The 27,374-nt window shown below is 46.1% G+C and overlaps 1 protein-coding gene across 7 annotated transcripts in view; it reads left to right on the forward strand.

The window, feature by feature from the left end:
• col4a6 (collagen type IV alpha 6 chain) overlaps positions 1–27,374 on the forward strand; it is a 394,735-nt gene that overhangs the window by 243,321 nt on the left and 124,040 nt on the right. For all 7 annotated transcript variants that reach the window (XM_033030165.1, XM_033030164.1, XM_033030169.1 and 4 more), the window contains exons 17-22: positions 2,590–2,643; positions 3,651–3,720; positions 13,071–13,181; positions 15,480–15,629; positions 22,747–22,848; positions 24,367–24,524. In XM_033030165.1, coding sequence (XP_032886056.1) covers positions 2,590–2,643; positions 3,651–3,720; positions 13,071–13,181; positions 15,480–15,629; positions 22,747–22,848; positions 24,367–24,524 — 645 coding nt within the window. The remainder of the gene's footprint in view (positions 1–2,589; positions 2,644–3,650; positions 3,721–13,070; positions 13,182–15,479; positions 15,630–22,746; positions 22,849–24,366; positions 24,525–27,374) is intronic.

Genomic DNA, 27,374 nt, shown 5'->3' on the forward strand with positions numbered 1-27,374 from the left:
GAGTGAAGACGACCTTCGATCTCCTTCGACCTCCCTTCCACTATGTTGAAGACTATCTTCGATTACCTTCGACTACCTTCCACTACCCTCGATTACCTACGACTAACATGCCGACCTAGCTGAGGCCTCGAGTACGCGGGGACTACTCTCGAGCATGAAGGAGAGTTATGCCCCTGTCCCACTTAGGAAACCTGAACGGAAACCTCTGGTGACCTTGCGCCCCACCCAAGGTTTCTATGAGTGGCCAGAGGTTTTGGTCACTTGCCTGGAAAGCCTTGACCGAAGCGTGAGCTGCATCTACTGACCAAAGATCCTACAGGATCTTTGCTATCGACCGCACACACACACACACACACACACACACACACACACACACACACACACACACACACACACACACACACACACACACACCACACACACACACACACACACACACACACACACACACACACACTGTCCCTGCTCACTTGCACGTCACAAACCACATGTATAAACGCATATTTACACACCATAAGCACACACCCTACACATACACACCCCTTATGCACACGGCCTATACTGACACACACTCCCTATGCGCAGACATTTAGTATACCCACACTTCATATATTCACAGATATATATGCATACATGCATATACTAACACACACAAAAACATCCCCGTACAAAGCCACACACAACCCACACACCATGCACACTACACATACACACACCCACTGCACATACACACACATACACATAATGTCTAGACAAACACATTCCACACTAAGGCCACACACACACTGTCGCTCTCTCTCACTCCCTCACTCTCTCTCTCTCAGTCTCTCTTTCTTGCTCTATCTCTCTGTATCTCTCTCTCCCACACTCTCTTTCTCTCTCCTTTTCACTCTCTCTTTCTCCCTTTCTCTCTGTCTCTCTCGCTCCATCTCATTTCCTCTCTCTCTCTCTCATATATATATATATATATATATATATATATACAGTGGTGAAATCTCTTGGAAATGGGATTATTTAAGTAAACTTGGTGCTTTCAGATAAATAAATGTACATTTCTGGTCGCAAGAAACAAGAAAACATGTTCAGGAGATCAGTGAGCAAACGAAACAGATCCAATATCTCAGCAACATCTAGTTTATACTGAAGTCTGAAGAAGCGTTTCGGCCCGAAACGTTGCCTATTTCATTTGCTCCATAGATGCTGCCTCACCCGCTGAGTTTCTCCAGCATTTTTGTCTACCTTCGATTTTCCAGCATCTGCAGCTCCTTTTTAAACAAATAGTATATACTGATATTAGATTCATGGAATCATTTAGCCATCTATGTTTTGATCTCATTACCTGAGCCACCAACTTGTCCTGAGTGACAAAAACATTTGTAAAACAAATCTCCAGCCCTCTGTCCCACTTGAGTTTTATAGAAAGCATAGACAAGTATCGTTCTGGAGCAGGCTTTTGTGTCTGAGTCCAAAATGTGTGTGCCAAATATTGCCAAGCTAAAATAATTACATCTGCCAGCACGCGATCCGTATCCCTCCATTCCATGCATATCCAAGCCTCTTAAACGCCACTATCATATCTACCTTCACCATCATCACTGCCAGCACATTTCAGGCACCCACCTGAAACCTGTGTCAAACAAACCTGCCCCACAATGAATCTGCCTTCCATGGCAGGCTGTGCACACTACCTATGTGAAAGCTGGGACAATATGTTCAGTGCCATTATTTATAAGATGAAGGAGTCACGCCATTTTAGTACTCCTGTGAGTTAAATAATTTGCAAGAAGCCAACTATCTAAGCTTCTGACATTTAGAAATATCTCATCTTCCTTATTTTGTTCCCACAATCTAAAGCCTTTCATTTAATGTTTTTAAATCCTACTGTTGACCCCCTTATTATTCACACTGTTAGTTGTTACTTGGTCTGCTATGGTTGCTTGGTTTCCTATGGTTACTTGGTTTGGTATGGTTGCATGGTGTAGTGTGCTCTCACCTCTTGAGTTAGAAGGTTCGGAGTTCAGGTCCCCCAGCTAAGATTTGAGTGTGAAATTTTAAGCTGCTGGAATAGGGGGTGCTGTGATGTTAAGGGAGCTCCCTTTTGGAATAGACATTAAGGTGAAAGCCTGTCTGCCATTACAGAGGGATATAACTAGGCATGTCTGGAGAAGGGTCTTGACCCGAAACGTCCCCTATCCATTCTCTCCAGAGATGCTGACTGACCCACTGAGTTACTCCAGCATTTTGTGTCTATCATCGGTTTAGACCAGCATCTGCAGTTCCTTCCTGCACATAGGGCACTGTTTAGGCATAGAACAAAGTAAGCAGGACAGTTCTCCCTGGTTTTCTGACAAACTTATCTGTCATAGATAATCCCTTTGCAGTTGGTGGGAGTTTACAGACCACCACAAATCCCACATCGTAGCAGTAACTGCAATTAAAAACAACAAGACACAATTAACCACTTATGATTTCCCCAAGAGTACAACATTAATAAAGGCCTTTGTGAAACCCAATCCCTCCCACCTCATTCAATAACATTTTACTGAGTTTACAAAGTACAGAGTTTAATGTTCACTAAATCTTTTCAAGGGTCGACCTGGTTTCGTTGGAATAAGAGGAAAAGATGGATATCAAGGACAGAAGGTATGTGTTCAATGTATTTAAGAAAGAATAACACACAGTTGTTCTCCAAACAGTTGCAAGTCTCTCTGAAACAGCCACGCCAACAATGATGATTATTGAACCTCATTAGTAACCTGCACCATCTCATGTTGCCGTATCAGTGTATTTTATCAGTTGTGCACCACCAGCTTAATACTGTATATCACTGTCATTATCTCTCATTTCTCTTTCCCCTGAGTCTGAAGAAGGGTCTTGACCCGAAACGTCACCTATTCCTTTTCTCCAGAGATGCTGTCCGACCTGCTGAGATAATCCATCTTTATGAGTCTATCTTGGGTTTAAACCAGCATCTGCAGTTCCTTCCTACACGGCACAACATTTGCCATCTGTTTGAAGAAATGGTTTTAGTCTCCTGCTCTTTCCAGCTTCCTTGGCAACTTGTCTCAGTTGAAGATTGTCCGTGTATGTGCAGCTGGTGAGTGTATGGCCCTATACCCTTCAGTACATGGTCTAGCTGATCACTGCACTTGCTCTATGTGAGGCTCTGTGCTCCAGGAGGGAGGGCTGATTGCATGTTGATCAGGAGCAGGATGCCAAGCCCCTTCAACCACAGTGGCACCAGCTTTACCAGGTAATGAGCATTTCTTTGGCTAGTCATCAAATGTGTTCGATGTGGTGCCCTGAATTAGAGCCTCCTGTCTAGGATGAATAGATAAGGGAGAGGGGTCAGTGGAAAATGTATCCCTCGCTCTGCACGTTGCTTCAAAATACATCTTTATGTCGATGTTATGACGATATACCAGAAAAGTCAAGGGATAAAAAAGTCTTAAAAGATTTCGAGTGTGCTGTTTGAGACAGAAAGCATCCAGCTACTCTGTCAAAAGCTAATTCTGATCTTGCTCTCATCTATAGTGTAGATGGAACAGACATGATCTGTGACTATCTGCAGTCTCTACAATACTGTGTTTGTTTCATTGAGGGGCAAGCAATGTGTAATCTGTTGGTGTTCATTATTTTCTATTTCCCAGGGTGATCATGGAGAAATTGGACCACCAGGACCTACGGCTTATACAGATCAAAGTGGAACTGTCTTTAAAGGTATCACCAAGCTAACTATTCATTTTCGGATCATCATAATTTAATGTCTTTATTAACACTCTAAATCTGCCGTTATTCCTATAATTTAAGGTTTCAAGGTTTCAAGGCCAAGGTCAGTTTATTGTCACATGTACCCAGTTAAGGGCCTGGGTAAATCACTTGGCCATCATTTGCGCCTCATTTATGCGTCATATGTAAAATAGGTCGACGCTTCGTGACGCGTGGGGTGCGCATGAGTGACGCACGCATTGCACATGGTGAGGCGTGGAATCGCATGCAATGGCGCACGGTATCGCGCGGTGCTCCATGATTTTGTAGTGTAACAAAATCCTCGCGCGCCACCTGCGTGACGTATCACGTACGCACGCTGATGCATTGGCGTCGCACGCTGGCATCCCGACGTCTCACGTGTATCGCGTGGTGATGCATGGTTACGTAACCATGCGTCGCGGCGCGCCACATGGTATTCTAATGACGTCACGCGCAACAGACGGCTGTGCTGACCCGTGATTTGCGCGCGGCGTTGCGCATCACGACGCATTGACCTATTTTACATATGACGTGTAAATGAGGCGCAAATGACGGCCAAGTGGGACAGGTCCTTTAAGGTGCAGTGAAATTTGAGTTACCATACAGCCATACTAAGTGAACAGCAACTATCACAGTGGATTCCACATTCCTCACTGTGAAGGAAGGTAATAAAGTTCAACCTTCTTCCTCTTTGTTCTCCCGCGGTCGGGGCAGTCGAACCATCCACAGTCGGGGCGATCAAAGCCCCCGCAGCCGACGATCGAAGCCCCCATCGGGGTGATCGAAATTCCCGTGTCGGGGCGGTGAAACTCTCTCCGCAGCATGGAGCTCCCGAGTCGGCCTCTTCTTACCAGAGACCGCGGGCTTCACGACGTTAGAGTCCACAGGCCCCGCGGTTGGAGCTTCAATCCCCGGCAAAGGGATCACAAGCTCTGCGATGTTAAAGTCCCGCAGACTCCCGCGGGCTGGAGCGCCGGGTCGGTCTCCAGGAAAGGCCGCTAACTCCTCGATGTTAGGCCGCAGTGGGGACAGAGATACGATATGGGAAAAATCGCATCTATCCCTCCCCCCCCACATAAAACAAACCAAGGAATGAGCTAGAAAAACATACTTTTAACACATACTAAAAATAACAAAAAGAAGAAAGGACAGACAGACTGTTGTCGAGGCAGCCATTGCTGGTGGTGCCACCCGGTGCTTTTAGTGAGGATAGTAATATTTAATAACTTTTCAGCTTGCGTTTTGAGTTCCCCTCTGTTTAATCTTTGATGGCCAATGCCCTGGGATCTCCCTAGCTAACTATGCACCGGTTGAGGTATGAATCCTGGGATATGCCAGGGCTGTTTCAACGTGATGTTTTAGTTTAGTTTAGTTTAGAGATACAGCGCAGAACCAGGCCTTTCGGCCCACCGAGTCCGCACCGACCAGCGATCCCTACATATTCACACTATCCTATACTCGGGACAATTTTTACCAAGCCAATTAACCTACAAACCTGGACGTCTTGGGAGTGTGGGAGGAAACCAAAGTTCTCGGAGAAAACCCTCACAGGTCACAGATAGAACGTACAAACTGGTAACTGGGATCTGCATTAGGCCAACTCTGGCCTCATTGGAAGCAACCTTGTCTCTGTCTGGTGTAGGTTCAAGTGCTCCACAGATTAGCCATAGTCAAATGACACAGAAACAACCCTTCAGCCCAACCTGTCCAAGGTCCATCTAAGCTTGCATGCATTTGGCCCATTTTCCTCCAAATATTTTCTATCCATTTTCCTGTCCCAAGTGTCTTTTATATGTTGTTATTGTGCCTGCCTCAACCACCCCCTCTGCTGGCTCCTTCCGTATACCCACCACCCACTGTGTGGACTTACAGACCTGTACTTCTTTGGAGTGTGGGAGGAAACCGCAGCACCCGGAGAAAACCCATGGAGAAGTCACAAGGAGAACGTACAAACTCCGTACGGCCAGCACCCGCTGTCTCTGGTGCTGTAAGGCAGCAATTCCACCGCTGCACCATAGTGTGGTTAATTCGCATGCACTCGCTCCATTGTAGAAATCTTTCTACTTAATCAGAATTGATCTAAATGTCGTTCAGATATTTCAAAGTGAAGTAGCCTCACTTTAGTCTTGGCTAATTAAGCTGACATGATGGGCTCTGGGGAGTGTTGTAGTGCAGGGGGATCGGGGAGTGCAGCCACATCATTCCTATCACAGGTAGATAGGGCGGTGAAAAAGGCTTTCAACACATTGGCCTTCATCAGTCAGAGTATTGAGTATAGTATTTGGCAGGTCATGTTACAATTATATAAACCTTTGGTGAGGCATTTAGTTCAGTTTTGGTCATTGTGATATAGGAGAGATGGTGGCAAGCTGGAAAGGTACAGATAATGTTTCCAGGGATGTTGTCAGCACTCGAGGGCTTGAGTTATAGGGAGAGGTTGAGCAGGCAAGGACTATTCCTTAAAGCACCAAAGGATGATCTTATAGATCATGCGAGGAATAGATCTGGTAAATGCACCGTCTTTTGCCTAGAAAAGGTGAATTGTATACCACAAGACATTGATTTAAGGTGAGGGAAAAGATTTAATAGGCAGGTTTGCCACTGCTACACGGGATAGTGGGGGGGGGGGGGGGGGGGGGGGGGGGAGGAGGAGGAGGCAAACTGGAAATATAAGGATGTAGTTAAAGGGAAAGAGAGTATAAGAAAAGTTAAGAAATACACCAGAATTAACGGGGCAGAAAGCTCAGGAAGGGATAGGAGAGTATGGCCAAGTGAAATAGGAATCGATGTGAAAGGTGAGGAGAGTAAGGGATTAAAAGTACTATATATGAATGCACAAAGTATAAGAAGTATAGTGGATGAGCTTGAGGCTCGGTTAGAAATTGGCAACTATGATGTTGTGGGAATTACAGAGACATGGCTGCAAGAGGGCCACGGCTGGGAACTGAATATTCAAGGGTATACGTCCTATCGAAAAGACAGACAGGTTGGCAGAGGGGTGGGGTAGCTCTGTTGGTGAGGAATGAAATTCAGTCCATTGGAAGGGGTGACATTGAAACAGGAGATGTGGAGTCAGTATGGATAGAACTGAGGAATTGTAATGGTAAAAATACCGTAATGGGATTTATCTATAGGCCCCCAAACAGTAGCCTGGATATAGGGTGCAAGTTGCAGCAGGAGTTAAAATTGGCATGTAATAAAGGTAATGCCACTGTGGTTATGGGAGATTTCAACATGCAGGTAGACTAGGAAAATCAGGTTGGTTCTGGACCCCAAGAACGGGAGTTTGTAGAGTGCCTCCGTGATGGATTCTTAGAGCAGCTTGTACTGGAGCCTACCAGAGAGAAGGCAATTCTGGATTTAGTGTTGTGTACCGATCCGGATTTGATAAGGGAACTCGAGGTAAAGGAGTCATTAGGAGGTAGTGACCATAATATGATAAGTTTTAATCTACAATTTGAGATGGAGAAGGGAAATCGGAAGTGTCAGTATTACAGTTGAATAAAGGGGACTATGGAGCCATGAGGGAGGAGCTGGCCAAAGTTGACTGGAAAGATACCCTAGCAGTGATGACAGTGGAACAACAATGGCAGGTATTTCTGGGAATAATACAGAAGGTGCAGAATCAGTTCATTCCAAAGAGGAAGAAAGATTCTAAGGGGAGTAAGGGGCGACCGTGGCTGACAAGGGAAGTCAAGGACAGTATAAAAATAAAAGGGAAGAAGTATAACATAGCAAAGATGAGCGGAAAGCAAGAGGATTGGGTAAGTTTTATGGAGCAACAGAAGATAACTAAAAAGGAAATATGGGGAGAAAAGATGAGGTGCGAAGGTAAGCTAGCCAAGGAGGATAGTAAAAGCTTCTTTATGTATGTGAAGAGGAAAAAAATAATTAAATCCAAAGTTGGACCCTTGAAGACAGAAACAGATGAATTTATTATGGGGAACAAGGAAATGGCAGACAAGTTAACCAGGTACTTTGGATCTGTCTTCACGAAGGAAGACACAAACAATCTTCCTGATATATTCGGATAAAGGGGGAGAATGAGGCCCAGGGCAGTTTACTGTTCTGGATGTCAGATGTGGGAGGTCATGGAGTCTGAGTGCTCTCCAGACGTCCACATCTGCGCCAGGTGCGTCGAGATGGGGCTCCTAAGGGACCGCGTTAGGAACCTGGAGCAGCAACTCGATGACCTCTGTCTGCTCAGGGAGAGCGAGAAATTATTTAAAAAAAAAAAAAAAAAAATCTTTACTCAGAGAGTGGTAGCTGTGTGGAATGAGCTTCCAGTGAAGGTGGTGGAGGCAGGTTCGTTTTTATCATTTAAAAATAAATTGGATAGTTATATGGATGGGAAAGGAATGGAGGGTTATGGTCTGAGCGCAGGTATATGGGACTAGGGGAGATTATGTGTTCGGCACGGACTAGAGGGGTCGAGATGGCCTGTTTCCGTGCTGTAATTGTTATATGGTTATTATATGTTATATAGTAGTGGCCAGAGGATCTGGGGTTATGGAGGAACTGAAGGAAATTCACCTTAGGCAGGAAATGGTGTTGGATAGACTGATGGGACTGAAGGCTGATAAATCCCCAGGGCCTGATGGGCTGCATCCCAGAGTACCTAACGAAGTGGTTCTAGAAATCGTGGACGTATTGGTGATCATTTTCCAATGTTCCATAGATTCAGGATCAGTTCCTGTAGATTGGAGGGTAGCTAATGTTATCCCATTTTTTAAGAAAGGCAGGAGAGAGAAAACAGGGAATTATAGACCAGTTAGCCTGACGTCGGTGGTGGGGAAGATGCTGGAGTCAATTATAAAAGATGAAATAGCGGCACATTTGGATAGCAGTAACAGGATCGGTCGGAGTCAGCATGGATTTACGAAGGGGAAATCATGCTTGAGTAATCTTCTGGATTTTTTGAGGATGTAACTAGGAAAATGGAAATGGGAGAGCCAGTGGATGCAGTGTACCTGGACTTTCAGAAAGCATTTGATAAGATCCCACATAGGGGATCAGTGGGAGAAATTATAGCACATGGTATTGGGATAGAGTGCTGACATGGATAGAATATTGGTTGGCAGACAGGAAACAAAGAGTAGGGATTAACGGGTCCCTTTCAGAATGGCAGGCAGTGACTAGTGGGGTACCGCAAGGCTCGATGCTGGGACCGCAACTATTTACAATATACATTAATGATTTAAATGAAGGGATTCAAAGTAACATTAGCAAATTTGCGGATGACACAAATCAGGGTGGAAGTGTGAACTGTGAGGTGGATGCTATGAGGATGCAGGGTGACTTGGACAAGTTGGGTGAGTGGGCAGATGCAGTTTAATGCGGATAAATGTGAGGTTATCCACTTTGGTAGCAAAAACAGGAAGGCAGATTACTATCTAAATTGTGTCAAGTTGGGAAAAGGGGAAGTACAATGGGATCTGGGGGTCCTTGTTCATCAGACAATGAAAGTAAGCATGCAGGAACAGCAGGCAGTGAAGAAAGCAAATGGCATGTTTGTCTTCATAGCAAGAGGAGTTGAGTATAGGAACAAAGAGGTCCTTCTGCAGTTGTACAGGGCCCTAGTGAGACCGCACCTGGAGTATTGTGTGCAGTTTCGGTCTCCAAATTTGAAGAAGGACATTCTTGCTATTGAGGGAGCGCAGCGTGGGTCCACGAGGTTAATTCCCAGGATGGCGGGGCTGTCACATGTTGATAGAATGGAGCAACTGAGCTTATATACTCTGGAATTTAGAAGGATGAGAGGGAATCTTCTTAAAACATATGATTATTAAGGGATTGGATACGCTAAAGGCAGGAAACATGCTGCCAACGTTGGAGGTGTCCAGAACCAGGAGCCACAGTTTAAGAATAAGGGGTAGGCCATTTAGAACGGAGATGAGGAAAAACTTTTGCACCCAGAGAGTTATGGATCTGTGGAATTCTCTGCCTCAGAAGGCAGTGGAGGCCAATTATCTGGATGCTTTGAAGAGAGAGTTAGATAGGGCTCTTAAAGATAGCTGTCAAGGGATATGGGGAGATGGCAGGAACGGGGGTACTGATTGTGGATGAATAGCCATGATCACAGTGAATGGCGGTGCTGGCTTGGAGGGCCGAATGGCCAACTCCTACATCTATTGTCTAGTCTTTATTGAACTCGAAGGGTAATTTTTATACTCAAATCCAACGTATAGTTTTTTTTTAAATCCACCGTATAGTTGTGAATGTTGCTTCATAAATAACTACAGTACTGATACTCCATATTAAGAGCATTGATTTGCCGTTAAAATGAATTCTGTAATAACGGTTGAGAAGGCAATCGGTGCTGAATGGATGGATTGAGGTAGGTGAATTAGTATGTGTTGGTTGGAGTAGGTAAAATTGTGAGGGGAGAGCGCGGGGGATGTCAGTGGTGTTGAATGGGGGGGATCAGTACAGGATGAATGGGGGTAGACAAAAATGCTGGAGAAACTCAGCGGGTGAGGCAGCATCTATGGAGCAAAGGAAATAGGCAACGTTTCGGGTCAAGACCCTTCTTCAGACTGTTCCCCCCATCCTTCTTGAATGGGGGGGTCAGTACAGGATGGATGGCGGGGGGGGGGGGTCAGTACAGTGTGGATCGGGGGGGGTCTGTGCTGGGGATCAGTGAATGGGGGATCACTACAGGATGAATGAGGGGATCAGTACAGGATGAATGGGGGGGCATACAGGATGAATGAGGGGATCAGTACAGGATGAATGGGGGATCAGTAAAAGATGAATGAGGGGATCATATAGGTTGAATGGGGGATCAGTACAGGGTGAATGAGGGGATCAGTATAGGATGAATGGAGGTATCAGTGAAAGATGAATGGGGATATCACTACCGGATGGATGGGGGGGGGAGGGGTCGGTGCAGGGTAAATGGAGGTTGGGTCAGTACGGGATGAATGGGTGGATCAGTGCAGGATGAATGCAGAGCAGTGCAGGATGGATGGGAAGGGGAGTCAATACAGGATGATTTGGGGGTAGGATGGATGGGGAGTGGCAGGAGAATCAATGCGAGATGGATAGGGTGATCAGCGCAGGATGAATAGATGGGGAGGGGGGGGGGGTAGATGGGGAAAGGAGCACAGGGGATGCCAGTGAGGACTGAATAGAGGCAGGAATGGGGATCAGTGCGGAATGGAGAGGAGGGGTCTCAGGATAGGGGGGGTGGAGGGAGGCGTACAAGAATGAGATTGAGAGAGAGAGAGAGAGGGAGAGGAGGTGGGAGGGAGGAAGGAAGGTCAGCGCTCCTCGGACAACATCGCCCCGCTGCCTTGGCCGTCCCTGTCCACCGCCAAGTGCCGCCGCCAAAGGGGGAGGCGGTTGGGATCTCCTCGCCACCGCCTCTCCTCCTCCGCCAGCCAACAGGAAGGTGCGGGGCCGAGCGGTGCAGCTCAAAGATCCTATAGCTATAGGCTCGTTGGTGCAGCTGCTTCAGATGGCGGAAGGAGGCCTCCCTCTCCCTCACTCCTCCCAGCCTCGGCGTGCGAGAGGGTTTGTTTTGAAAACGCCGTTGGCAGAGTGGCAGGCAGCGGCCACTATCAGGGCTGGCGGGGGTGCGGGAGGAGGAGGAGATGGAGCCGCTGTTTGGGGCCCGTCATTTGCTCCGACCCTTCGTCACCACGCACCTAATATCTTTGCCCCTCAAAACAGCCGTCGCTGAAACGAAACGTCACGTTCCTTTTCTCCAGAGATGCTACCTGACCTACCGGTATAAACCAGTATCTGCAGTGCCAAGCTGGGTAAAATGACACGGCATTTAGGTTGCCCGGCGGCACTTTTGGTGGTCATTGGCACCTGGGCAACCATTTCGAGCCCTGCTGGGCTGTAAGCTGTCCAAGCAAAATATGAGATGCTGTTCCTCCAAATTGCGTTTAACCTCACTCTGACAATGGATGAGACCGAGGAATGTGCAGGAATAGGAAGGAGAATTAAAGTGTCCAGCAACTGGCAGATCACGTTGGTTCACGTGGGCTGAGTGAAGGTGTCCCGCGAAACGATCGCCCAGTCTGTGTTTGGTCTTGCCGATATATAAGAGTCCACATCTTGATCAACAGATACAGTAGATGAGGTTGGAGGAGGTGTAGGTGAACCTCTGCCTAACCTGAAAGGAGTGTTGGGGTCCCTGGACAGAGTCAAGGGAGGAGGTATAGGGACAGGTGTTGCAACTTCTGTGGTTGCAGGGGAAGGTACCTGGGGAGGGGGTTGTTTGGGTGGGAAGGGATGAGTTAACCAGTGAGTTGCAGAGGGAATGGTCTCTGCGGAAGGCGGAAAGGGGTGGAGATGGGAAAACGTGGCTAGTGGTGGGATCCTGTTGGAGGTGGCGAATATTTCAGAGGATTATGTGTTGTATGCGATGGCCGATGGTTTGGAAGGTAAGGACTAGGGCACTCTGTCTCTGTTGTGACTAGGGGGAGGGAGAGCAAGGGCGGAACTGCGGAGTACCGAGGAGACACGAGTGAGGGCCTCATCTATGATGGGAGAAGGGAACCCCGGTTTCCTAAAGAATGAGGACATCTCAGATATCCTAGTATGGAACACCTCATCTTGGGCGCAGATGCGGCGTAGACAGAGGCATTTGTAGCAGGGGATAGAGTCTTTGCAGGAAGCAGGGTGGGTAGAAGTGTAGTCGAGATAGTTGTGGGAGTCAGCGGATTTGTAATAGACGTCAGTCAATAGTTTATTTCCTGTGATGGAGACTGTGGGATCAAGAAAGGGGAGGGAGGTGTCGGACATGGTCCAAGTAAATTTGAGTGCAAGATGAAAATTGGTGGTGAAGTTGATGAAATCCATGAATTCTGCATGGGTGCAGGAGGCAGCATCGATGCAGTCATCAATGTAATGGTGATAGAGTTTGGGGATAGGGCCAGTGTGTACGCCTGGAACAGGGATTGTATAACGTACCCTACAAAGAGGCAGGCATAGCTGGGGCCCATGCGGGTGACCATAGCTACGCCTTGGACTTGGAGGAAATGGGGCGAGTCCAAGGAAAAGTTGTTGAGGGAGAGGACCAGCTCCGCGCGGGGGAGTAGCGTGTTGGTATAGGGAAATTGGATGGTTCTGCCAGAAGAGATAGTTAGGGCAGGTATTATCATAATGTTTCGAAGACATTGGGACAGGTACATGAAAAGGATATGTTTAGAGGGTTACGGGACAATTGCGAGCAGGTGAGACTAGTGTAGATGGGGACATGTTGGTCAGCGTGGGCAAGTTGGTCCAAAGGGCCTGTTTCCACGCTGTATCTCTCTATGACAATGACTCGAAGAGATGAGTTCTGACCTTCTGTTTTCCTATTGCAGGCCCTCCTGGAGATCCAGGCACACCAGGACTCTCAGGTCCTCCAGGAGGCCCAGGTTTCCAAGGTCCACCAGGATTACCCGGATTACCAGGATCTCCGGGACGATATCCAGGTACATTTTGCAAAATAGGAGCTTTCAGATTAATGGTTCTAACTTTCAGGGTTAGGGATAATGGATAACAATCAGTAATCACACCCAAAATAAATAAATAAACCAGAGAGGGAAATATTGTTTATGTTTCAGGTTTGTGATATATGATGTAGAATCAAGATATAGCTGGAGGTGTTTGTTACTGCTGTCATTCAATCACATCATGACTGATTCTGTGTGTGCCGCCTTTTCCCTAACGTCCCCATTTCCCTTCTTAATGCCCAGAATTTTATTGCTCGTAGCCTTCAATGTCCTCAATGACTGAACATCCATTGCTCACTAGGATAAAGAGTTTCGAAAGGCACAACTCTTTGAGTGGAGAAAATTCTTCCCCTTATTACAGGGCCATTCCCTATAATTTGAATACATGTAATAAAAAGGACTGCAGATGTTGGTTCATCCAAAGATAGCCATAAAATGCTGGGCTAACTCGACTGATCAGGCAGCATTTTTGGTGAAAATGGATCTGGTGACGTTTTGGGTCGCGACCTTTCTTCACACTGGTTGTTATGGAGGGTGGATACTGGGAGGGAGGGGGTAAAACAAACAGATCAAATCGGGATAGGAGGGGAGGGAGGTGTTTGTCGAAGTTATTCTAACATTAGAGAATTCAACATTCATGCCCCCAATTTGTTCAGTGACCGTTTGTTTCAGTGACCAAAGTGTCGACCCGGGGACCGTTTAGCTGAACCTGTACATTCATGAGACGAATTAGACACGGTGACCGTTCTACTGAACACTTACCCTCGGTCCACCAAGACCCACTTTAACTCTCCTTCCCTGTCCCATACTGACTGTTATGTCCTGGGCCTCCTCCATTGCCAGAGTGAAAACACACATAAACTGGAGCAACACCACCTCATATTACGCTTGGGTACCTTACAATCTTCTACTACACACACCTACCTTCCCCCTCACCTCCACTCCCCCTTTCGCTCCCCTCCCTCTTCCTCCCCCTTCCTCTCCTTCCTTCTTCCTCCGTTAAATCCCCGTTAACCTGTTCTGCAGTTTACAACTCTTGGGCTCACATCATCTCCAGCCAACTATTGGTCTATCACGGAACATTCTTTTTCTGAGATCATCCATTGTAATGCCTGTTTTTTTTCTAGCTTCCAGTAAACCACCCTCCCCCCTTCCCCATTCCCCCTCCCCCCCCTCCCCCTCCCCATCCCCCCTCCCCCTCCCAATCAATCTGAAGAAAGGTCCCGAACCAAAACGTGACCAATCCAATTTCGATTGATGCTGCCTGAGTTACTCCAGCTTTTTTTGTCCATGGAAAGTCTCCAACCCTCCATAGTTTCTGCAGCTCCATACTCTGTAGCTCCATACCTTCTTGTGCATTTACCCAGAGGAATCAAGAGATTGTGGATTTCCATGTCTCTGTTCTTGACTCCTTTAGCCATGCATTCTGATTCCATGATCAATGCAGGAATTAAGCCAGCTGCTAAGGAACTCTTTCAATATATGTACTGGGTTTACGTGGCATCGTATTACATTCCAGTGGAATGTTACATTCAGTGCCTCCAGAACATTTAAATCATCCGTATCATCAATATATACTTAATGCATGCGAAATATGCTTTTAAATCTTGAACTCAATTTTACTTTGCATTAAGTTATGCAGAAATACCAATAGTGAGGTACAACATTATCCTCTGCTACATACAGTTGACTTAATGAAAAGCATGTTTATTCAATAATGTTCCATCATACAGTTTATGTGGACAACTGAGACATGTGGATAAATATCTATACCATTAGTGAAAGGCCTGGAAAGAGTGGATGAGGAGAGGATGTTTCAGTTAGTGGGGGTGTCTAGGACCAGAGGTCACATTCTCAGTGTTAAATGACATTTTTTTAGGAAGGAAATGAGGAGGAATTTCTTTAGTCAGAGGGCGGTGAATCTATGGAAATCATTTCCACAGACGGCTGTGGAGGTCAAGTCAATGGATATTTTGAAAGCAGAGGTAGATAGATTCTTGATTAGTATGGGTGCTAGGTGTTATGGAGAGAAGGCAGGAGAATGGGATGAGGAGGGAGAGATTGATCTGAATAGACTTGATGGGCCGACTGGCCTAATTCTGCTCCTATCACTTGTGTCAGTATACAAGGAATGTTCAACCACCTTCTCATGCAGTGACACTGATGACGTATTGTGCAGACAGACATGCTAGCAGTTGGTGTGTGTTGCGTGGGGAGATCTTTGCCCTCATGCCAGTTGCCAGTTAACATAGCGTTTTGTTTTTCCCCTTGGGTTAGGGTCAAAGGGTCTTGCAGGATTCCCAGGTGTTGCAGGTCCTAAAGGAGAACGTGGAACGCCAGGAAGGACGTCATTCCAATCACTGGGACTTCCAGGGCAACCCGGTCTACAAGGCCCACCAGGACCACCAGGACCACCAGGACCATCAGGTAACTAACTATCTGCTGAAAGTTGGCATCACTTTCTGTGGAATTATTGGAGGTCAAAACCCACTTGGAATTTAGGCACATCAGGCAACTTTGAAACAGACTATTGAATCTCACAATCACATATTTTGGAATCATTTGATGGCATCTGGAGCTGAGGTCTGCAATTCCATCTCATTTGTTGTATTCACCAAGAAGCTTCTCGGTGGATTGAAGATGTTTCTGAGGGAATTATCATGGGCTGTTCTCATGCAGTGAGGTGATTGCCATAGTCACAGTGTGCAAACAGGCCCTTTGGCTCAACTTGCCCACACCGGCCAACATGTCCCAGCTGCACTAGTTCCACCTGCCCGCATTTGGCCCATATCCCTACAAGCCTATCCATGTACCTGTCGAACAGTTTCTTAAATGTTGGGATAGTCCCTGCCTCAACTACCTCCACTGGCAGCTCGTTCCATACACCCACCACCCTTTATGTGAAAAAGTTACCTCTCAGATTCCTATTGAATCTTTTCCACTGGCTGAACCTAGCATTGGCAAATTCCCGCCTTAACTGTGCTAACTGAGATGCCGAGATGAGAGGCTGTTCACTGTGCCAGTTGTCACCAAGATCTTGGAGGGGATGGGGGGGGATGAAGATTTAATCTTCAGGAAATGTTGGCATTGCATCCAAGTTGCTTTTTGCGTTCAGCAGATCGGCGGTGTTGAGATTTTGGGAAAGGATGTCTGTTACCCTGAAACCTTTGTGCTGGTTTATGTTGGTGTCTGGAGTACTTAATGTGCTGGGCAGTCTTGTAGTGTTCAAGCAAACCAGCACTGCAATTGGAGAGACACAAAATGCTGGAGTAACTTAGCAGGACAGGCAGCATCTCTGGAGAGAAGGAATGGGTGATGTTTTGGGTTGAGACCCTTCTTCACACCTATCTGAAGTTACTGCAGCATTTTGTGTCTATTTCTGGTGTAATCTAGCATCTGCAGTCCCTTCCGACACATTTTATGCAATTAGAGAGGTTCTCTTGGCATTACCAAAGGCAGGAGGACACTTACTGGGATAACAGAGCCACACTGATTGGAGCCTCGTATTGTCATCAAGGCCTTGCATAATATCAAACTCATAAATATGAAGGATGCCATTGATCAGGGATAGGGGCTGTGATCAGGGTCTTTTTATTATGTACGAACATTGTGCACACAGTGTTTTGGGGCAGGTGAGTTGACTTAGAAATTGGCATGCATCATTCTAATAAGTGTGCTGGAGTTGATGCAGGGGGTACCATTGATTGCTTGACCTACTTTAAAAGACAGACATTAGTTTAGTTTTACTTTAGAGATACAACGCAGGAACAGGCCCTTCAGCCCACCGAGTCCATGCTGACCGGCGATCCCCGCACATTAATACTATCCTACACACACTGGAGACAATTTACTTTTACACCTAGACAATTAACCTACAAACCTGTGCGTCTTGTGAGTGTGGGAGGAAACCGAGGATCTTGGAGAAAACCCACGTGGTCACGGGGAGAACGAACAAACTCCGTATAGACAGCTCGTGTAATCGGGATCAAACCCAGGTGCCTGGCACTGGAAGCGATGTAAGGCAGCAACTCTACCGTTGTGCCACCATGTCACCCTTACTCAAGCACTGCTGCATATGTTACTTCACACACTCTTTAGGACAGCAAGAAAACTATGGCAACTAGATCTACTTAATAAGTGATGAAAGATGATCAGTAATTGGTGGTATAATTGGTACCTGAAGGACTAACGGCAGACTAATGGGGTAAGAATGGTTGTGACTAGCCTGTAAAGAAGGATTAGACAGGAAGTGTGTCCAGCTGCAGCTCCTGGCAGACCGCATTGAACGATTGGAACTGCGGCTGGATTCATACTGGAGCATCCACGATGCTGAGAAAGTCGTGGATAGCACAAACAGCGAGTTGGTCACACCGCAGGTAAAAGGTAAGAGGACAGAAAGGGAACGGGTGGCCAATAGCCAGCATAGCAGTAGGCAGGTAGTGCAGGAGTCCCCTGCGGTCATCTCCCTCCTACACAGGTATACCATTTTGGATACTGTTGGGGGAGATGGCTCATCAGGGTAAGGTAGCAGCAGCCAAGTTCATGGCACCATGGGTGGCTCTGCGGCACAGGAGGGGAGAAAAAAGAGTGGAAGGGCAATAGTAATAGGGGATTCAATTGTCAGGGGAATAGATAGGCCTTTCTGCGGCCGCAAACGAGACTCCAGGATGGTATGTTGCCTCCCTGGTGCAAGGGTCAGGGATGTCACTGAACGGCTGCAGAACATTCTGGAGGGGGACGGTGAACAGCCAGTTGCCGTGGTGCACATTGGCACCAACGATATAGGTAAAAAAAGGGATGAGGTCCTACAAGGTGAATTTAGGGAGCTAGGAGATAAACTTAAAAGTAGGACCTCAAAGGTAATAATCTCTGGATTACTACCAGTGCCACGGGCCAGCCAGAGTAGAAATAGGAGGATATTGCAGATGAATACGTGGCTTGAAAAATGGTGCAAGGGGGAGGGATTCAAATTTCTAGGGCATTGGAACCAGTTCTGGGGGAAGTGGGACCAGTACAAACAGGACGGAATGGGCTGGAATGGGACCAATGTCCTTGGGGGAGTGTTTGCTAGTGCTGTCGGGGAGGATTTAAACTAATATGGCAGGGGGATGGGTGCAAGAGCAGAAAGGCAGAGGGTTGTAAAATGAGGGTAGAAGCAATGGTGAAAAGTAAAAGTGGCAGGCAGACAAAACCAGGGCAAAAATCAAAAAGGGCCACTTTTCAACATCATTGTATAAGAGGTTAGAGTGTTGTAAAAACAAGCCTGAAGGCTTTGTGTCTCAATGCAAGGAGCATTCGTAATAAGGTGGATGAGTTGAATGTGCAGATAGTTATTAATGAATATGATATAGTTGGGATCACGGAGACATGGCTCCAGGGTGACCAAGGCTGGGAGCTGAACATCCAGGGATATTCAATATTCAGGAGGGATAGACAGAAAGGAAAAGGAGGTGGGGTAGCGTTGCTGGTTAGAGAGGAGATTAACGCAATAGAAAGGAAGGACATTAGCTTGGAGGATGTGGAATCGATATGGGTAGAGCTGTGAAACACTAAGGAGCAGAAAACGCTAGTGGGAGTTGTGTACAGGCCACCTAACAGTAGTAGTGGAGTTGGGGATGGCATCAAACAGGAAGTTAGAAATGCGTGCAACAAAGGTAAAACAATTATAATGGGTGACTTCAATCTACATATAGATGGGGTGAATCAAATTGGCAGGGGTGCTGAGGAAGAGGATGTCTTGGAATGTATGCGGGATAGTTTTCTAAACCAACATGTAGAGGAACTAATGAGAGAGCAGGCTATTCTAGACTGGGTATTGAGTAATGAGGAAGGGTTAGTCTTGTGTGCGTGGCCCCTTGGGCAAGAGTGACCATAATATGGTTGAGTTCTTCATTAGGATGGAGAGTGACATTGTTAATTCAGAAACAAGGGTCCTGAACTTAAAGAAAGGTGACGTTGAGGGTATGAGACGTGAATTGGCCAAGATAGACTGGCAAATTATTCTTAAAGGGTTGACGGTGGATATGCAATGGAAGGCATTTAAAAACTGCATGGATGAACTACAACAATTGTTCATCACAGTTTGGCAAAAGAATAAATCAGGGAAGGTATTGCATCCGTGGATAACAAGGGAAATCGGGGATAGTATCAAAACAAAAGATGATGCGTACAAATTAGCCAGAAAAAGCAGCCTACCAGAGGACTGGGAGAAATTCAGAGTCCAGCAGAGGAGGACAAAAGGCTTAATTAGGAAAGGGAAAATAGATTATGAAAGAAAACTGGCTTTGAACATAAAAACTGACTGCAAAAGTTTTTATAAATATGTGAAGAGGAAAAGATTAGTTAAAACAAATGTAGGTCCCTTGCAGTCAGAAACAGGCGAATTGATCATGGGGAACAAGGACATGGCAGACCAATTGAATAACTACTTTGGTTCTGTCTTCACTAAGGAAGACATAAATAATCTGCCGGAAATAGCAAGGGACCGTGGGTTAAATGAGATGGAGGAACTGAGTGAAATCCAGGTTAGCTGGGAAGTGGTTAGGTAAATTGAATGGATTAAAGGCCGATAAATCCCCAGGGCCAGATAAGTTGCATCCCAGAGTACTTAAGGAAGTAGCCGCAGATATAGTGGATGCATTAGTGATAATTTTTCAAAACTCTTTAGATTCTGGAGTAGTTCCTGAGGACTGGAGGGTAGCTAATGTAACCCCACTTTTTAAAAAGGGAGAGAGAGAGAGAAAACGGGGAATTACAGACCAGTTAGTCTAACATCGGTGGTGGGGAAAATTCTGGAGTCAGTTATTAAAGATGGGATAGCAGCACATTTGGAAAGTGGTGAATTCATTGGACAAAGTCAGCATGGATTTATGAAAGGTAAATCATGTCTGACGAATCTTATAGAATTTTTCGAGGATGTAACTAGTAGAGTGGATAAGGGAGAACCAGTGGATGTGTTATATCTGGACTTTCAGAAGGCATTCGACAAGGTCCCACATAAGAGATTAGTATACAAACTTAAAGTACACGGTATTGGGGGTTCAGCATTGATGTGGATAGAGAACTGGCTGGCAGACAGGAAGCAAAGAGTAGGAGTAAACGGGTCCTTTTCAAAATGGCAGGCTGTGATTAGTGGGGTACCGCAAGGCTCAGTGCTGGCGCCCCAGCTATTTACAATATATATTAATGATCTGGATGAGGGAATTGAATGCAACATCTCCAAGTTTGCGGATGACACGAAGCTAGGGGGCAGTGTTAGCTGTGAGGAGGATGCTAGGAGGCTGCAAGGTGACTTGGATAGGTTGGGTGAGTGGGCAAATGCATGGCAGATGCAGTATAATGTGGATAAATGTGAGGTTATCCACTTTAGTGGTAAAAACAGGAAAGTAGACTTTTATCTGAATGGTGGCCGATTAGGAAAAGGGGAGATGCAACGAGACCTGGTTGTCATGGTACACCAGTCATTGAAAGTAGGAATGCAGATGCAGCAGGCAGTGAAGAAAGCGAATGGTATGTTAGCATTCATAGCAAAAGGATTTAAGTATAAGTGCAGGGAGGTTCTACTGCAGTTGTACAGGGTCTTGGTGAGCCCATACCTGGAGTATTGCGTACAGTTTTGGTCTCCTAATCTGAGGAAAGACATTCTTGCCATAGAGGGAGTACAGAGAAGGTTCATCAGACTGATTCCTGGGATGGCAGGACTTTCATATGAAGAAAGACTGGATAGACTCGGCTTGTACACGCTAGAATTTAGAAGATTGAGGGGGGATCTTATAGAAACTTACAAAATTCTTAAGGGGTTGGACAGGCTAGATGCAGGAAGATTATTCCCGATGTTGGGGAAGTCCAGAACTAGGGGTCACAGTTTAAGGATAAGAGGGAAGTCTTTTAGGACCGAGATGAGAAAATCATTTTTTACACAGAGAGTGGTGAATCTGTGGAATTCTCTGCCACAGAAGGTAGTTGAGGCCAGTTCATTGGCTATATTTAAGAGGGAGTTGGATGTGGCCCATGTGGCTAAAGGGATCAGGGGGTATGGAGAGAAGTATACTGGGTTGGATGATCAGCCATGATCATATCGAATGGTGGTGCAGGCTCGAGGGGCCGAATGGCCTACTCCTGCACCTATTTTCTATGTTTCTATGTTTCTATGGGTGAAGGAGTTGGGTGATGATAGTCATTCAAAGCTGGTGTGATGGGGAAGGGGTGTAGCAGAGTGTGGAGGGATCAGGGCAGTCGGAGATGGGAGAGTTCAGGGTGTGAGCTAGTGGGGATGTTAGTGGTTGGGATGGAGGTGGCCCATAGAAGAAGAGGTGAGCAGTGACATTGTGTAAAAGGGGATCCTTCTGAACCAATGTTCTTTAATTCTTGGAGTGCTCATGGGGATAATGTGCACTAATTTCCAGGGCAATACTCCAAAAGGATTTGATGTGGAAATTGTGTCTGGTACACAAGAGTAAAGTGTAATTATAAATGCTGAGTGGTATTTACTGGAATTGTGTGGTCTCACCAAGACCCTGTACAACTGCAGTAGAACCTCCCTGCTCCTATACTCAAATCCTTTTGCTATGAAAGCTAACATACCATTCGCTTTCTTCACTGCCTGCTGCACCTGCATGCCTACTTTCAATGACTGGTGTACCATGACACCCAGGTCTCGCTGCATCTCCCCTTTTCCTAGTCGGCCACCATTTAGATAATAGTCTGCTTTCCTGTTTTTGCCACCAAAATGGATAACCTCACATTATATGATCAGGTAGTCTATGTTTCTTTCAGTTTTACTTGAAGGATAAGTACTGTCCAAGTCCCTGTGGGTAAGTAGCCCGCCTTTTTCAAGGATGTCATGGGACTTTCCAGGTTCATCTTCTATTGGAATACTGGATTTCATCTGAAATTCCGTCAGCCTCGAGGAGCGTTGGTGCAGATAAAGATCTCAAACCTCTGGAAAGGACTTAAAATCTTCCACTTTCTGGCCCAGAGGAGATGACAACACCTGCAGCCCCAAACCTAACCCATCAGGGTATCTTTCATAGGTACACAAAATTGCTGGGGAAACTCAGCGGGTGCAGCAGCATCTATGGAGCGAAGGAAATAGGCGACGTTTCGGCCCGAAACGTCGCCTATTTCCTTCGCTCCATAGATGCTGCTGCACCCGCTGAGTTTCCCCAGCAATTTTGTGTACCTTCGATATTCCAGCAACTGCAGTTCCCTTTTGAACAGGGTATCTTTCATCACTATTTGTGCAAATGTTTTTTTTTCAAGTGGCTTTTGTACGATTTAAGGAACGATTTATAGTGCCGCGTGATAAGTGACGACCTCCTTTGTAATTACTGCACATTGTTGCTTTAGATCTCGATGGGCTTTATCCGATCGGAGGGTGCATAAAATAAAGTATTAAACCACCTGCCATCCCATTTAAAATGTAACAATTGAAAAGCATTAAGATTTTGAGTAACAGTACGTAAATGGTAAAAGGTTGTAAAATGCAAATTGTTCCACACTCTTCCTGAAGTTGATTTCTAAACCTGCTGCTTGTTTTTATTAGTACCGGGAAATACTGGGATTGTAAACGATGGGAATGTTGGGCCTCCAGGTCCACCTGGACCAACTGGCCCTCCAGGGTTTCGAGGGATCAATGGATATAAAGGTGAGTAAACGCACCAGGCTAATAACTCTTGCCTGTTAGTGGATTCAAGTACTTCGTTAATGCCCTGATTCGGATATTAGTGTCATACGGCGTGGAAACATGCCCTTCGGCCCAACTTGCCCACACCGGCCAACATTTCCCAGCTACACTAGTCCCACCTGCCCGCCTTTGGCTCATAACCATCCAAACCTGTGTTATCCATATGCTTGCCTAACAGTTTCTTAAACGTCGGGATAGTCCCTGCCTCAACTACCTTCTCTGCCAGCTTGTTACATACACCACCACTCTATGTGTGAAAAAGTTACCCCTCAGATTCCTATTCAATCTTTTCCCCTTCACCTTGAACCTGCAGTATGTCCTATGGACCTCGATTCACCTACTCTACCTGATCTATTCCTCTCATGATCTTATACACCTCCATAAAATCACCCCACAATCTGCTGTGCTCCAAGGAATAGAGTCCCAGCCTACTTAATCTCCCCCCAATAACTCAGAACCTCTAGTCCTGGCAGTATCCTTGTGAATGTTCTCTGTGCCATTTCCAGCTTGACAACATCTTTCCTATAACATGGTGCCCAGAACTGAACACGATACTCTAAATGTGGCCTCGCCAACGTCTTATACACCTGCAGCATGACCCTCCCAACTTCTACTCTCAATACTTTGACTGATGAAGGCATGAATATTCTCCCAGTAGAATTTACTTATTCTCAACCGCTGTTGCCATGAGCTGAAATTATACCCCCTGTATATGCATTGCAAAATTGGCAACTATGGTACCCACAGTTTGCGAGACTGGTGACTAAAAACTGAACCCATGTATATGGGTACTCTGCGGCTGCCTCCAACGCCATGTGCAGGATGCCTCCTTCTGATGTTACAGGCCAGTGTACAATGCTGAATAATTCCAGTGTTGCCAGTTCAGTATTCAGGGCTCTGGTGAATGCTGAACCTTGTGTCGTTAAGCTTTTGTTAACAAGAAAGCAGCTGTCTGAGTTTGAGTGAAGTTCATTGTCACCGAGGTACAGTGAAAAGCTTTTGTTGCATGCTAGCCAGACGGCGGAAAGACAATACATGATTACAATTGAGCCGTCCACAGTGTACAGATAAAGGATGAAGGGAATTACGTGAATCATGACGTCTCGACCGACAGATCCAAAGTGTAAGGTGCTGAGATATGAAGATTGCAGGTTTGGATGGGTAATTGGAGGGTCTTCCTGATGACTCCCATATTGTGTAAAGGAATCCTACAAATGCTCCCATCAGGACCCCAAGTCTGCACCAGGGGCCAAGATCTCACCCTCATTTTACCCAGCTCAGTGCCATCCCCGGGTATTCTCGTTTTGGCAGAGTATCATTTTATGGCTGTGTGATGAGTCGTCCATGACCTCGTAAAAAACCACCACATGGTGGCCAATAGGTTAAAGAAATCTTGGCGATGAATGGGTTAATTTCATCAGTTGTTTCACAACAAACACTGCCACGGGTTGCTCACGTGACTTTGTTTCATCTTGCCAGGTGAACCGGGCGATTGTGTCTGCAATGGGGTGCGTACAGGAGGGAACCAAGGCTCTCCTGGTCCTCCGGGAGAAGCAGGAAAGGCTGGTTCTAATAGCAGGAATGGACAGTGTGGAAATCCTGGAACGCCAGGACGCCCAGGACAAACAGGACCGCCAGTAAGTAATACTTGTTTTGGAGCTTAGATCGCCGGCCAGCGATCCCCACACACGTAAGGGGCTGTCCCACTTGGGTGACCTAATCCGCGAGTTCTGGCGAGTTTGCCCTCGACTCATACTCGCAGCATGGTCGACACAAGGCCGTAGGAGGTCTTTGTAAAGGGCCTGTCCCACTTTCATTACCTAATTCACGACCTTTTTTACTCATGGACATTTTTCATCAGGCTAAAAAAATGCCCCGGCCTACTTGATGCCATGAGTACCTACGACTAGCATCACGGCCTGCTACGACCTAACTACGACCTCTTACGACCTCGTGACGACCATGCTGCGAGTATGAGTCAAGGGCAAACTCGGCAGTGGTCGGGAATTAGGTCGTGAAAGTGAGACAGGCCCTTAACTCTCCTTCATGCTCGAGAGTGGGCTCTGTGTACTCAAAGCCTCAGCTAGGTCGCGGCATATTTATCCACATGTTGAAAATGCCCGCGAGTAAAAAAAAGGTCGCCATGGAAAAAATCAATACTTTTTTTATTCGTAGGATTAGTCGTAGTAAGCCGGCATGTTAGTCGTAGGTAATCGAGGGTAGTCGAAGGTAGTCGAAAGTAGTCGTAGATGGTCTTCATCATAGTCGAAGGGAGGTCGAAGGGAGGTCGAAGGAGGTCGTCTTCACTCTACACTATTCGGTGTCCAATTTTCCCGAAGTTAGTCGTAGCTAGACATAGCTAGTCAAAGCTGGTCTTCAACATAGTCGAAGCAGTTCGAAGGAGGTCTTCTACATAGTCGAAGGAGGTCTTCAACATGACATTTTTTCAAACTCTTAACTCGTCAATTAGGTCGCCCAAGTGGGACAGGCCATTTACACTACCTTGCACACACTAGTGACAATTTACAATTATACCAAGCCAATTAACCTAGAAACCTGTACGTCTGTGGAATGTTGGAGGAAACCGGAAATCCCGGAGAAAAGCCATGCAGGTCACAGGAAGAACGTACAAACTCCGTACAGGCAGCACCCGGAATCGGGATGGAACCCGGGTCTCTGACGCTGTAAGGCAGCAACTCTACCGCTGCGCCACTGTGCCGCCCTTAAACGGTGATGTTTTGGCACATAATCCAGTTATGAATATGGGAAAAAAACTGAATGTGGTAAAGCAATTGAGTCCTTCCCATAGATTCTCCCTTATTTCTCTCGTGACTGAAGGAGTGCAAATAAGCACGGATGGAACCAATTTAGGTCAATTTGGTGGAGGTTCTTCCTGGCTCACGTAATTGAGAAAACTCACTGAATATCCCTCATTCTGCAACCAACCTGCTGAGCCTTGGTTGTTTGCATGCCCTCGATGAGCTCCATGTAGTCCTAATATGGCTGAAATCAGAATACAGCACATATCTAAACTTCCATGCCTGATTGTGGTTCTTCAAAATGGATGGCATGATATATTTCCTTTGCATATGTGCCCCTGACTGCATTCGAACAGAAAAACTGAAAGCCATCCATTGCATTGAATTCACGTAAACACTGTGTTCATTGCACCCAGGGCTACAGTATATGACAATAAACTAACATGAATCTGAATTCAGAATTAATTCTCAATGGCACTTTGTGGAGTAATCCCCACAATCTCGTTCTCCTGCCTTATTCCCAGAGCCCAACAAATTATTCTACCTCAGGTGTACTTCCATTTCCCATTTGAAAGAGCCCTGCCATGCTCACATGTGGAGTTCTAAATCAATAGTAAGTTCTATAAAAGACACTTGGACATCTTTATGAGTCTACGCAAAAACAAATGCTGTATCTTTTATATTTACCTCCCCTGGTCTTTGAACCCTCCACAAAAGTCCACAGCTTAGTCACTCTTTCTAGACCCATCGCCTCCACAATAGATTTTCTCTAAATTAACTTCAAGGAATCTAAGCTTATAGTTAATCCTTTAACCCATTAAACATGCTTTTCTCTGCAATGTTCAGGGATCTTCGCATCCTTTCTAACAGATGGAGATTAGAATTGGAAGCAATGTCCCAGTTGTCGCATAACTAATGTTTCATGAGGATTCAGCACAACCTACTCCATGTCACAAGCCATAGGCACCAAAATGCCACTCTCCGAGATTAACACACGTAAACATTCATTATCCCGTTGTTCCTCTACATCCATTGGAATCGTGCCATTTCGTCCACATTTTCTCTTCTTGCTTCTGCAGCACTTCCCACTGTGTTCGATTCCGTTAGTTAATTGGCTACTAATTATGCCAGCTGATCTATATCTTGGTCTCAAGGAGACATACAGCTTAGAATCGGCTATTTTGGCTCATCACAACCACGCCAACCGTCAAGCACCCACTTGTACCCGTCCAATATCCATTTTATTTTCCCTGCGCTCCCATCAACCTCCCTTCCATTGACACATTGGCAAGGCCAGCAGCATAATCAAGGACGAGTCGCACCCTGGCCACTCCCTCTTCTCCCCTCTCGGGCAAAAGGTATAGAAGTGTGAAAACGCATAGCTCCAGATTCAGGGACAGTTTCTCAGTTTCTTCCCAGCTGTTATCAGGCAACTGAATCACCCTACCACAATCAGAAAGCAGTCCTGAACTACTATCTACCTCATTGGTGACCCTCGGACTATCTTTGATTGGACCTCACTGGACTTTATCTTGCACTAAACGTTTTTCATGTTATTTCCTTTATCTTGTATCTGTACACTGTACAGATGGCTTGATTGTAATCATGTATTGTCTTTCTGCGGACTGGATGGCACGTAATAAAAGATTTTCACTGTGCCTCGGTACATGTGACAATAAACTAAACTCAAACTCAAACTCAACCATCCATTCCCACCCTGTCCCTCTT

This window comes from Amblyraja radiata, chromosome 12 (genome assembly GCF_010909765.2).
Source record: "Amblyraja radiata isolate CabotCenter1 chromosome 12, sAmbRad1.1.pri, whole genome shotgun sequence".
Lineage (NCBI taxonomy): Eukaryota > Metazoa > Chordata > Chondrichthyes > Rajiformes > Rajidae > Amblyraja > Amblyraja radiata.